The sequence below is a fragment of the Macaca thibetana genome, chromosome 16 (genome assembly GCF_024542745.1).
Source record: "Macaca thibetana thibetana isolate TM-01 chromosome 16, ASM2454274v1, whole genome shotgun sequence".
Taxonomy (NCBI): Eukaryota; Metazoa; Chordata; class Mammalia; order Primates; family Cercopithecidae; genus Macaca; species Macaca thibetana.
In genome coordinates this window covers 27,105,142-27,119,343 of record NC_065593.1, presented here as the reverse complement: position 1 = coordinate 27,119,343, position 14,202 = coordinate 27,105,142, and the positions used below count along the sequence as shown (strand labels likewise).

The following is a 14,202-nucleotide window of genomic DNA, read 5'->3' as shown; positions in this document are numbered from 1 at the left end:
CCAATGACTATCCAGTAGGTCATTACATCGGTTACTCTTGAGATGTTTGGGGCCAGGTTCTTCTTGCCTTCTAACTGATCCTCATACTACCCACCAACCCACCCTGCCCCACTGCCAACCAACTTAGGATCATCTGTTAATCATAAACCATGTATTACTCACCACCTCCAAGTTCTTCAAGACTTCCATTAGAATGACATTAAAACCATGGTCCCTTGTGTGACTTGGCCTATCTCTCTCCAATCTCCACTCACCTTACATGCGCACACACACCCATCCCATCCACCATTCAGACCTCATTTTTTGTTCAAGATGTTATGCTTTCCCATCTTATGGTTTCTGCACACCTACTGCCCAAAACACTGTTACCCAATGAGACTTTGTGCAAACCCTGACTTCTTAAATCCTCAGTTCCAAAGTCTCTACTCAGATGCACTTTCTCTCTTATGTGCAAAGGATAATAACAAAGCACACTGTGGGCATTCATATATATGTGCTAAATGCAATTTTTTGGTTTGCAATAACTGTCTGCTCCCACCATTTCCTGTGGTCTAACAAGGTTAGCCCAGATGTATACTGTGTTAGTTCTTTCAAGTAAACATACAGAAAATACTGAGCACTTAAAAAGTGCCAGGCTAAATTCTTTTACATATATATTAACTTGTTTCTCACAAACCTATGAAACTTATGACTACCATTTGAGAAGTACTTGTTCCAGGTCATGTAACTAATAAATAACAGAAAAGCATTTGATTGCAAGCTCTAGTTTTATGCTTACTCTAAATGACTGTTTCTTCTGGCTCATCTACCTATCCAACCTCAACACTGTATCACATACAAAATATCCACACTAAGTGTGCTCTTTTACCCCTTACTTTTCCCCGTAGACATTCTGTATTTAATAAAAATAATTATTCCTTATAGTTCCCAGGATACAACGAAAACTGCTCAGGACAACTGATGCATATCGTAACACCTTCTCGATGTAAACTGTTCTGGATACAAATTTTAAAAATGGGCTCAGACAAGTATCATAAATAATAAACGAAAGATTTTATTCATCTTTATAGATAACAAGCACTCAAAGGTTAATGAGTGGAGATAATCATCTCCAAACAAAGAGGCTTTTAATAAGGCAGAAGCAAAAATCTTTCCACTTTTAGATGAAAACTAAAAAATAACTTCTGACTTCAGATATGGAAATAAAGCACCGTTTTTCAAATGGTAGACTTGGCTTACTTAATAGCCCCAGACCATCTGAAAAAGAAAAACATTTCAATGCCCCTTGTGAGTTCTAATTACATGGCTACATACTAAGGAATGTCTCTCTCTGAACCTACTAGTAGACAAAAATTATACAGATAATACACATAAATGTAGGCTTCCATTTCATTTTTCATTTGCACAAGCTTCCAGCTATTTAACTAGGTGACAAATCAAAGTGACAAGATGTACTAATATTATTTGTGAGAACTTTAAATTTTAAAAGCTAGTATTTAATTACCCTTCGTGAGCCTGTTTACTTACACTAAAAATTATCCTATCAGTCATGATTTTTTATTCAACTAGACCATTTAATAATCCACATGGTCTAACATTTATCACGCTTTGTTCAGACCTCCTTACAATCATATCCCATGTATGACTTATGCTTCACATAATCCCTTACCAGTAAAAGTGAAGCCTTAAGATTGACCTGGCCCCTCTACTAACCTTTGCGATCTTGTACCACTTCATAAAATGCTTACTCTAAACCACTAGACTAGTTTGGAAATAAATGGACCTTTTCCTCAGAAATAATCTTTCCTGGTGTACCAACTGAACACTTTAACCTTCATTTATCACTTTATTATTAATACAACATCCCAGGGAATAGACTCCCAAATTTTATCACCTTTCCTTTTTTTTTTTTGAGGTGGAGTCTCTCTCCGTCACCCAGGCTGGAGTGCAATGGCGCAATCTTGGCTCACTGCAACCTCCTCCTCCTGGGTTCAAGCGATTCTCCTGCCTCAGCCTCCCGAGTAGCTGGGGTTCCAGGCACGTCCGACCACACCCGGCTGATTTTTGTATTTTTAGTAGAGACAGGGTTTCACTATGTTGACCAGGCTGGTCTCAAAAACTCCTAATCTCAGGCAATCCACCCACCTCAGCCGGGGCCCGGCCCCTTTTCTCTCAATTTAAAAACTGCTTTAAAAACTACAAATCAAGTATTGGGTTAATATCACTTTACTGTTACTGATTCCTCTAATATTCCAGAAAAAGCACAAGATTTTTTCCATTTTTGATAGCTGCCTATTATCAGTTTTAACTGGAGCTGAAAAACAGAAGACTTAAGTAAACTGAAAGCCATCATTAAGTTTTAAAAAGGGACATTGAAATAATTCCTCTTGAAGATATTTTCTTTAACGGCCACTTATTTCTACCCTGCAAAAAGCTTGAAATATAAAATTAGTATTTAAAGCACCATACAAAATAAAAAAAAACAGACAAAGGAGTAAGGTATGTTCCAATTTAATCTTTATGCACACAAATTTGTAAAAAATGTTAAACATATATACATTAAGTCACAAAAGAGATGCAATAATTATTGCTCACTTTTAAACATTATCTTATGCTATCAAAATTTGGCTACTTACTCATCACTATTACATGCACTTAAAGTTACATACTTACCAAATTTTCACTGTCTGTTTATTCCTGCTAGGAAAGGACACAGTTCCTTAGAAATTTACTTCACTTTAAATCTTAAAGACACAAATGGAGGGTCCATACTTTGTTTAGTGCTTATCTAAAAGAATGCATTGCCACATCACATGCTCAGATATCGATTTTCAGATTTCAGAAAACTATCATTGTTCATACTAAAAAGCATCAGAGTTGACTATTCATTACTGGTTCCCAAAGATCACAGGAGGAAACAGAATGTAAAAACATTCTTAGTATATGCTAGTTTTTATCTAGGATACAGTTAAAAACTAGAGGGAAAAAATAATCCATGCGTTACATATACCAAGGCTAAATAAAGCAGGGCATAAAGTAATTAGAAACATACTCAGAAGCTTTCACTGGTATACGTGGTCTCAGAAATCAGTATTTCTAACTCCAATTTTTCATGCAAAGTTAGAGTGGCTTAAATAATACTTTTGAAATGTTTAAGTCTCTCAAAGAAACCCTGTAAGTAACTGGTCTGCATGAAGAATTTTGATTTTGGTAAACCCCTCTTCCACCCGAACTCCAGCTTACTGCTCATGAATCACTGCAACAACAGCTCCAACAAGAACAGAATGAAGTTCTGGTATCTTAACTTTACACCTATGCAATGTCTCCAAAGCACTGAGAAAAATCTTTTGGCTGCCAGCTAAAAAGAAAATGTTTAAGAACTTTCTTAAATACTAGTTTTAAACATTTATGCCATCTCATGAAAATGAAATAATTTATGTGTTAAAAGTTTTTGTATTTGTAGTCTGTTAAGTGAAGGTCAGAAAAAGGTGAACTTTTTTCTTTAAAAGCATTAAAAGGGAAATGCCAGGTGGTAAAATAATTTTCTAATATTCTTGATTCAAGTAATATCCAAAGAGATGTAGAAATTCAGATTGCTCCCCTCTTTAATCAAAGTGTCCTAGTTCAGTTAATTTTAGAAGGTAAAATCATAATATATAAAAGCATAAAATAGTACTCACCAGAAAGGCAGCTTTAAAGAGATGGTTTTAAGGAAAACCATTTCCACTGCATCTACACCATTTCATATACAAATTAAACTGTGAAAGGCAATGAAACTTAAGCCCTTGTGCAATTTTACATTAAAAAACAAGTGGATATCTTGTAAGATATATTTTATTATCAGTTGATAAATCCATGTTTTAAAATTTAACAATATGCACAATTTCCATATAAAGATAATCTGTTATCACAATGGCTAACCACCATCCAGTTCAAGAGGAATTCAAGATTAACTAGTTTTATGGCTAGATCGTCTCAAATTAGGTATCACACAAGGTGAAAAGGAAGAAGCCATACATCCTACCATCAGATTAGGATGGTTCAGGCTTGCGAAAATTAGAAATTAACTTGTATGCTTTATTCCTCCCTCCTCAGTGCTTTACATTTGTATCAACCTAAAAGCACAACATTTAAAGGTTAAAGGATGGTTCAAACAACAATGAACTTGGGTAGAATGAAAAAAATAAAAATAAAAATGTTAAACACATCTTCCACAACCCATTATGTCCCCATTGCCCCTCAAAAGTGTTACATGAAGAATCTAGCTACATTTCTTGATGGGTAGTCAGCTTTCAATATTAAAAAGGTATGTTATTCTTAGTTCACAGTAAAATGAACTCACTGGTACACCAACATGATATGTTATAGTTTACAAAAAAAGAAAAAAAAGGAGTACTTGTATCTACAAGTGTTGCTAAAAGAACAAAAAAGCATTATAAAAACATATTCTAGCTTATGACTGTACACCATTTATCATTTCTAGATGTGAGGAAACTTGCCTTTTTTCTTAGGTTGATTCATACTGTAAAAAGTTAAAAGGTGAATGAGAGAACCACCATGAAATAGCTTAAGTAAAAGACCCTGGACCCAAAGCCCTGGACTCCATATCATCTATCAACAAAGGCACAGCCAACTCAAACTGTCTTTTCCTTTTATGTACAATGTATCTACTTAGGTTGAACCACAAGGAGATAACAAAGGAGCAGTATTACACCTTTATTACAACTGGGGTTAGCAAACCTAGATCTACTTTGGCCCAAGTACTGAGTGTTTAAAGTGTCCAATGGATCTATTATTAGTTATACTCACATTTAAGTAATCGCACAGCTTTCTTCCTTGTGTGAGTTATATGGATATGTTTGAAAAAAATAGGAACATCAGGTACTTACAGATTAAACTAACCTGTACTGGCAGGGCTGTGGGATTTTTCTTCTCTACCAGTAAGTAGCAAATGCTGAAATTCTGCTGCTAGTTAACAAAAACACAAATTGTATTAAACTGAGGAGTTCAATCCATAGTTTAAAAAGTCAATGTGCATTAAATTTCCTCAGAGTCTGATATTAATACATTTAAAACTTTTCCCTATTTTTTTTTTTTTAACAAAAGTTACCTTATATTGGCTATTTAGAATGAGCTAATTAACACTGAAAATCTCTTGGACACATCTCAATTTTAATAAACTATGTATTCCAGTATGTGAACTGTGATGGAAATTGATTATTCTAAAAAAGGGATGGGCATATATCTTAAATATGTGGCAATTTCTAAATTTAAACGAGTATGTAGACACACCCCCACAGACAAGCAATTTTTAAAAGCTTTTAATTCAACTTTCACAAAAATTAATTTTGTCACATCAGAGAGTCTCAATTTCAAAAACATGTACTGAGGCAAATTCTACTGTTTCTCCTTGAATAAGTGAACAGGTAAAAGGGGGCTTTGCTCAATAACTAGATGCTCCATATTTTTTCTAACTCAGACTAACTGTAACTGTAGTAACTCTTCCCTTGCTCCACTTGGGTAGGTAAGCAGCCTCATTCTATTAGTAAAGACAGGGATACGATGGTGCAAATCTTTTTTTTTTGACCCCTGTGATTGCTAAACTATTTATAAAATTTTAGTAAGAAGCTACATTAAATAATATGGTGAGATCTCAGTAACAAATGCAAACCATGAGTAAGAATGCTGTTACTTTTCAATACATTTAAGGTTCTTAAGTCAAGCAACACTACCCAGTGTTCTCTCCCAAATAATCACTATTGGTCCATGTGTAGTAAACTGGGAAAATACCATTCTTCATTTTTATCCAAGTTGGCCATCAAGGAATTTCACAGTTAGTTCCTCAGACTTAACTAATGGTGAAGGAACAAAGATTCAACCATAATGGTAAAATGCAAACCAACCAATCCAGACACTAACAATGTCAGAGGGCTTAGAAAATGCCAATAAAGGACTTCACCTTTTTACAAACACAGCACACATTACTGAAGCTGTGCCACATTACTACCTTACAGACCATGACATCATTTAGAATTAATGGGTGGAGTCCAAGTAATCAACCACTAAGACAGTTTACTCACATGTACCTCCTCTGAGGTTATTTTGATAAAAAGTGAAACATATACATAAACATTCTTATAACTGATTGTATGCCTCTTAAAGAACCTAACCATCAAAGTTTCCATCTAATTAGCCAGTCTGGATTTATAATAGCGTTCAATTTGCTTCAAATAGGAATAGTTCAAATTAGTTTCAGCGAAGACCTACCTCATTTGGGCTACAAATTTCTGCCTCAATATGACTACTACTTCTGCTTAGTAAAATAGACATTTTACCCTGAGAATACATGAGACTAACCGAACAGATTTAAAGAGAGATGGTTCAGATTTCTCAAACTAATTTAGTTCCAAACTATTCTTTTCCAGAGTTAAGAAAATGAAAAGCTTTTCCCTTCTAGACTAAAATATTATGCAAAAATGTATAGAGCCAAGAGTAAGAAAAAAATAGTTACTAAAAGCAATTATCTTACTGAAGAATTTTTTTTTTTAATGTTACTTTAAAACTTAATCTACTTTCTAACAAAAATGCCAGGTAAAAAAAATAAAGACAGGGCCGGGCGCGGTGGCTCAAGCCTGTAATCCCAGCACTTTGGGAGGCCGAGACGGGCGGATCATGAGGTCAGGAGATCGAGACCATCCTGGCTAACACGGTGAAACCCCGTCTCTACTAAAAATACAAGAAAATTAGCCGGGCGAGGTGGCGGGCGCCTGTAGTCCCAGCTACTCGGGAGGCTGAGGCAGGAGAATGGCGTGAACCCGGGGGAGCGGAGCTTGCAGTGAGCCGAGATCGCGCCACTGCACTCCAGCCTGGGGCACAGAGCAAGACTCCGCGGCAAAAAAAAAAAAAATAAAGACAGATGTTTTAGGGCTTAAACACTTGGAAAAGGTGGATATATTTAAAGTTATTGGGAAGCTCAACCGAAGTCCTACTTTCTCCATTTCCTACATATTGGTTTGAATTAGATCCATAATAAGGTGTCTAAGAGCTTAAGACACTAGTTTAGAAAATTCAGCACTAATCACAAAATTAATGAATATCCATTATGTACACGACCATACAACATCAAGTGCTTATTTTGCCAAGAAACATCACACAGAAGTCAGATGACTTCTTTGCTATAAAAACAAAAGGTTGTTATTTAAATGATTTAATGACAGAAACTGAAATACTGAGAAAGGGTTTTAAAAAAGGAGTAAACTTTACTGTCATGAGATAGTTAGCATAAGTGGAATTGGGGGAATGTTTACTTATAAAAATCTGCCCTATAGCCAAATAGCCTTAAAACTGAATCCCCTTTCAAAGGACTTTTCCATAAAAGTTACAATGAGGAGCAAACAAATTTCAATTTGGAATAACGCAGAAAGATTATTCAGTATTAGGTCAATAACTACAACCTTTTAAAAAAGACATACATGTCTGTATACATTTTAGGGTATCTACTTCTAGGGTACATGTCTACTTTTATCAGCTTATTCAAACAAAATTTTGACTCGGTTAAAGTGGTGACTTCACCATTTTCTTTCATTTGCCAAGTTTTACCAGTGGATGTTACAGACACCTAAAAATTACATAATTATCGAAATCTTATTTGTCTGAGTCAGAGAAATACAAAAAAAAAAAAAAAAAAGGAACTATCTGGAACTATCTTAGTTATCTATATATATTACCTTCAACAAATTATGACATTACTAAATTCTTCCCACCCCAGTACTCAAGCAGATAAGAGCCTGTATTTCTAGCACACTTTTTTCAATTATCACCATTAGAATTACGACAAGCAACTTAGAAAGATTTCAGCATACTGGGGGATGGTAGGTAATAGAGAAAACAGATCTCCAATTAAGGACTCTTACATGTTGATTACTGAGGTTATAAAATAGTTGAATGGAATATTTTGTCATGGAAGCAACAAAATTCTTTAAATATTAAAATCCTTTTACAGTGAAAAACATGTTATTTAACAAGTCAAAATTTGTAATTCACTTAATGCATATTTTTTCTTTATGCTTCCAAGAATGAAAACCATACACAAACAATTCCAGGTTTGCTAAATGCTACACTGTTCATTGTTACTGCTCAGAGTAAACTGCTATCTGGATAGAATGGTGGCTCAAACACAAGAAACAAAAGTAATTCAGGTTTGTTTTTGGCCTCTCTTCCAATTCTCTAATTATTCCCTACAACACACACACACACACACACACACACACCTTTTCTCACCAAATAAAAGCAAATTTTAGTTGGAAACAAATGTGCATACTTTTCACATGTCCATAAAACATTGTTCAGTGAGGCTGAAAATGAACCTCAAAATAATCACTCCAAAACCATAGTTTATCATACTTTACCACATGATCAGGTATCAAATTTCAGTTTGGATACCTGAAATTAGCAATCCATCCATGCTGAAAGGTCTGTAACACCCAAATTCTCGTTGTATCAACTGTATGGTCTATATCCCCACATACACAAAGCACGCACAAAGACACCACCTTCCCACCTTAACAGGGCTCTACATTAACATTTGCTCTAATGTGGTGAGGCTTGAAAATATTTAAAATTAAGCATTTCCAGATGACCTTTTAGCCTTAACATTCAATGCATAAGTTAGTGAATAAGAATGCAGACTTTGGCCAGGCGCAGTGGCTCACGCCTGTAATCCCAGCACTTTAGGAGGCTGAGGCAGGCGGATCACAAAGTTAGGAGATCGAGACCATCCTGGCTAACATGGTGAAACCCTGTCTCTACTAAAAATACAAAAAATTAGCCGGGCGTGGTGGCACATGCCTGTAGTCCCAGCTACTCGGGAGGCTGAGACAGGAGAATCGCTTGAACCCAGGCCAAGATTGCGCCACTGCAATCCAGCCTGGGTGACAGAGCGAGACTCTGTCTCAAAAAAAAAAAAAAAAACCAAAAAAAACAAAAACAGATTTTGGCCAGGTGTGGTGGCTCACACCTATTGTTATCTCAGCACTTGGGGAGGCTGAGGACGGGTGGATCACCTGAGGTCAGGAGTTTGAGACCAGCCTGGCCAACATGGCAAAACCCCGTCCCTACTAAAACATATTTAAAAAATAGCCAGATATGGTGGCAGGAGCCTATAATCCCAGCTACTCAGGAGGCTGAAGCAGGAGAATCACTTGAACCTGGGAGGTAGAGGTTGCAGTGAGCCGAGATCGCACCACTGCACTCCATCCTGGGCGATAAGAGTGAAACTCCGTCTTAAAAAAAAAAAAAAAATGCAGATTTCAGTATCCAGTGGCATTTCCAACGATTAAACTTATCCTTGAGGTTAAATTTAATAGTTTATGGAGAAAATAAAACCAGTAAGATTTTCCTAAAAGTGAAAGTAGAAAATTTGAATAAAACATTTCATGTCTCCAAATCAAAAACATCCAATTTTGTGAATTTACTAAAGTTCAATATAGTAACACAAGCTTTACTGAAGCTGTTAATTATGTAACACAAAGCAAATTACATAAAAATGCATATGAAATACTTAGGTTTATTAACACCACAGTCAAACGTGAATATTAATATAGAGCCTTCTCTGCCAAAAGAGTATAAAAATCCTAAGTTTAATTAAATTTAGGGGCCTTCACCAAACTTGCTGCAAGTTTGGGGACATAAATATCCAACAGCCATAAAGCTGTGAAAGCCCCTATAAGGAATAAAATAAATCCCACTTGCCTCAGACTGAACAGGGCAACACTGAGACTCAGCCTCAGCCTGTCCTATGGCAGGGCTATAGGAAGAAGAAAATTTTAATTTTAGAAAAACAGTTCCCAATTAATTTAAAAGACATGCATTAAATTTAAAAAAAAAAAAAAAATCCCAATGATCAAGCAAGCAAAAGGAGCAGCTTTGTTTTTAAAACTACTGTCCACTACAATTCCATTCTGAGCCCGTACTTCTTTTTGTTGGAGAATCCCCCTCCCCAATTAAGTTTCATTAAGGTGAGTCTAAGTTCAAAATGTAACTTAGTGGAATAGGAGTACAGTAGGAATATTTTAATCATACCTAATGGCAAATGTGTGAGAGACTACTAAAATACTAAGTATTTAAATCAAATAATTCCAGCAGCCACTCAAAAATTAATCCTCACCTGCTGTGGCCTTGTTACTGTTACACAGTATAAAAACTTATACAACAGAAACTAGTGCCAGACAAAATGTTTGTTTTTCTAAAAGGGGTGGATGTAAGGTAGAGCCAAAGCTGCCAGCCCTACTAACCTTACAGCTTCCTTAATTATGGCAATCAGCTTGAATTATCAAGTCCCAAAACCTGTCTTCTGTGAGGGCAGTTCACATCCACTTTGACTCAACTTCATCTATTACTTAAGGAAATTTGAGTCAGAGTCAATTATATGAATGTAATTTGCTCTACTCATGATTCAACCACGCTATGGACCCCAGAAGCATTTAGATAAAAGGTATTTTCTAGAAGCTTAATTATGCCTGGATGCATGCAAAAATTACCCTTCAAATATATTAAATGGGTACACCACCTCTGAGCCTATAGCTACAAACTCAGGAACTCATGAGCTTAAGTTTTATGTGCCAATGCCTAACACTTTCAATTAATTTTTAATTAGAATTCTATCCCATATTAAAAATTTCCATTTTTGCCCATCAGACATATACAGAGAGCAAAAAACTTTGCTATAAAGTATCAGCCTTCTTTGCATAAAATGCAAATAAAGTTTCACGTAATTTCTGAAACAGGTCTACTAAACCTATTGCAGTTTGTCAATAACCCTGTACATGAAATTCTTGAGAATTTGGGAGAGCATCCCTTACTTAATCATTGTAAATTTAATCTCACCATTTTTATCTTAAAGATTTTCAACACGAGTTTTTCTTCGGCAGTGTATTAAGTGTGCTGCCAAATCAAAGCAGCATGTATTAATTTTGAAACCATTTAGGTAGGCAGAGGTTCAGAGGGGAAAGTGGTTTGAGACTTGGTGGCTGACAGAAGGAAGAAATACATTCTTGGCAAAATATGGTAGTTTTACTTTCAAACTACGAAAATTTTTGTACCACTATGGTACCACAAGCACAGGAGCCATAAAATCATTGAAGCCAAATAATCAGGTATTTAAATTTATTTTTTGACAGTCTCGCTCTGTTGCCCAGGCTGGAGTGAACATAGCTCACCGCAGCCTTGACCTCCTGTGCTCAAGTGATCCTCCTCCCTCAGCCTCTGGAGCAGGTGGGACCACAGACACACACTAAAGCGCCTGGCTAATTTTTAAATGTTTTGTACAGGTGGGGTTTTCCCATGTTGGCCAGGCTGGTCTCAAACTCCTGGACTCAAGCAATCCTCCCACCTCAGCCTTCCAGAGGGCTGGGATTACAGGCGTGAGCCACTGCACCCAGCCAATAAGAGTTAAAATAGCATTCAGCTTTATAATACTTGCAATGTTTTGCTTAAAGGTATGACTTCTACCTGTCACATATATACAAACTCTTTTGTGATGGCTAAATCACTTTTCAATATATTTTCCTTCAAAGTTAAAGCCCTTTTTTCGTTACAACTTCAGAGTTCCTGTCTTTTATCTATACCTTCACAGTAAAGTTATAAAGAAATGTTACCATTTTCTTGGAAGTCTTAACTTTACAATGAGAAAAACTTGAGTTCATTATATTAATACTTTGCACAGGTTATTTGATGCCTAAAAAATCATAAAACTACCCTGCAAAAGTAAAGATCAGAAAAACAGATCCCAAAAAGGTCCACAAGAGCTATTAAGAGGTTGTAACACAAAATACTGAATAGCAGTCATCTCTACAGAAAAGCTCTCTGTAAGAACACAACATTCAAAATTTCCAAGGATAAAACGTTGCACAGTAAGGCTACCTAGGCTTAATAACAGAAGGTACTCAAATGAATAATGTAATCTTCCAGGAACATAATAAAATTAAAAATTGCCAACCCATCTGTTAACCATCCCAACAGAGACACATTTAGATTCTCAGCATTACACTTAGAATAATACATTACAACTCATTAACAGCACAAGAAGCTATTACTGCATGCACCTAAGCTTCTAGAAGTTTGTACCTGAAAAGCTTCTGAGGTCCATGCAGTACTGAAGTCTCAAAAATAATCAAAAGGAAATGAATGGGTCTGGCACTAGGCTCTAAACATCTCAGCAGGAAAAGTGTTAGCATTTACATTTTAAGTATCTATGACACGTGATGTGTACTGACACCAAAGAGGGTGGAAAGGTGATTATAAAGATTTCATACCCATTAGGTAATGACTCATGTATCTAAGTTTTTCTCTTAACTGAAACATTAACATACAACTCTATGTATATTCAGTTTAAAACATGCAGCTAAGAAATAACCTACAACTCAAAAGACAGAATCCAATGATATATCAAAACTGCATTGGTAACTATAAATTTTATTATGTGGACATCTACTGTGGCATGCATCTGTACAAACCTTTCAGGCAGTGGTCCACAGCTGGGTTATGAATAAAAAGGCATAAATTTTTCTCTCATTTTATTACAATGAAGTTTAACAGTACAGAAAAGTCACATGACCTTGGTGGGTCAGATTTCTTAAACCCTGCAACATGAGGAACTCTAAATACATTAAATATTGTTACACATTCAGCCTTCCAATGTACAAGTACTTGGAAACAGTTACAGCCCTCACCAAGCTAGGTTGGGGACATGAAGTCCAACAGCATCTGAAATGCTGTGAAGGCAAACTTTACAAATAGCAATGTAAGCTTACAGAACTTGCCTTTATTAAGGTGGTATGTTCATGTAATTCCAGCGCCTTCACAATTTAACGAACCAAATTTACTATACTTCACTTCTAAAAACCTAGATGAAACATGAAAAAGAAGCCATACAGTATAAATTGCAACTTCAGGAAAAGTTCCTGCTTTATTATTCCAAATAATTTTTCCCATGTAAAATAAATGTCCAATAGTTCCTGGTATGTGGGAAGATAATGTTTGTTAAAGTCACAATGAAGCCTTATTGACGGAAGCTTGGCTATATAAACAGCACAAGTTGAGAAAAGGTTTAATCTCCAAACCTATTAGACTGGATGAAGTAAGATCAGTAACGGCCACCTTGCGACATTACAGGAGGTCTCATTCCCATCGGAGGTCGAGGAGGCCCACCCTGGTAAGGGGGCACCATTGGCGGTCCCTGCCCATACGGGGGCATAGCACCAGGAAGGTATCCTGGCATGCCTTGATGATGACCACCATACTGACCTAAAAAACAAGAATTTCAAACACAAAAAATAGATTGTTACGTATTGTACTTTTAAATGCAATGTATACTGCAGATAAATTTAATATTTTATGCATGAACTTAGAAAATCCACTAAATATGATAAACATAAAAAGAGGAATACCATGAGGTGGCATTGGGGGTCTCATTCCTTGTTGCTGTGGGATGCCTGGCTGTGGTGGCATCATACCTCCAATTGGTCCAACTGGTGGATTACCGATGGGGGCCTGTCCTGGCCGAGGAAGATTACGTTGATATTTAGGTAACTGTGCCCTTCTCTCTTCCTGGGAATAAAAATAAGCACAAGGCTAAATACTCAAATGTAGAGGCTCATCAAGCATAAAGGCATGCATCTAAAATCTTACAACGTTAAGAGTAATTTTCAAAAATTTACCCTTACATCCCAACTGTTTACTTTTGCCAGACAAACCAATCCAACTACTTAAACTCTAGATACCTTAAAACTTCACCTATTTGTAAACTTGAAGCATGGCTAACAACTTTCCAGGAATTACAAATTGCTTCAACAAGAAACTAATTAAGTATTGTTAACATTTTTTTTTTTTTTTTTTGAGATGGAGTTTTGCTCGTTGCCCAGGCTTGAGTGCAATGGCCAGGTCTCGGCTCACTGCAACCTCCGCCTCCCGGGTTCAAGTGATTCTGCTGCCTCAGCCTCCCGAGTAGCTGGGATTACAGGCATGCGCCACAATGCCCAGCTAATTTTGTATTTTTAGTAGAGATGGTGTTTCTACATGTTGGTGAGGCTGGTCTCGAACTCCCGACCCTCAGGTGATCCACCAGCCTCAGCCTCCCAAAGTGCTGGGATTATAGGTGTGAGCCACTGCGCCGGGCCAACATTCTATTTTCATTTTTCAAGATGG

The 14,202-nt window shown here is 36.5% G+C and overlaps 1 protein-coding gene across 9 annotated transcripts in view; it reads right to left on the bottom strand.

Annotated features, from left to right (window-relative positions):
- Nucleotides 1-1,034: 1,034 nt before the first annotated feature.
- ZNF207 (zinc finger protein 207) overlaps nt 1,035-14,202 on the bottom strand; it is a 33,086-nt gene continuing 19,918 nt past the window's right edge. For 4 of the 9 annotated variants that reach the window (XM_050763806.1, XM_050763812.1, XM_050763811.1 and 1 more), the window contains 2 exons: nt 13,446-13,605; nt 12,452-13,302 (listed from right to left, as the gene is read on the bottom strand). In XM_050763806.1, the coding sequence (XP_050619763.1) occupies nt 13,142-13,302; nt 13,446-13,605 (321 nt within the window). In that variant the 3' untranslated portion in view covers nt 12,452-13,141. Of the gene's footprint in view, nt 4,969-9,750; nt 9,806-12,451; nt 13,303-13,445; nt 13,606-14,202 lie in introns of those variants that run through there. The other 5 variants (XR_007720273.1, XM_050763809.1, XM_050763808.1 and 2 more) reach the window with 5 other exon arrangements.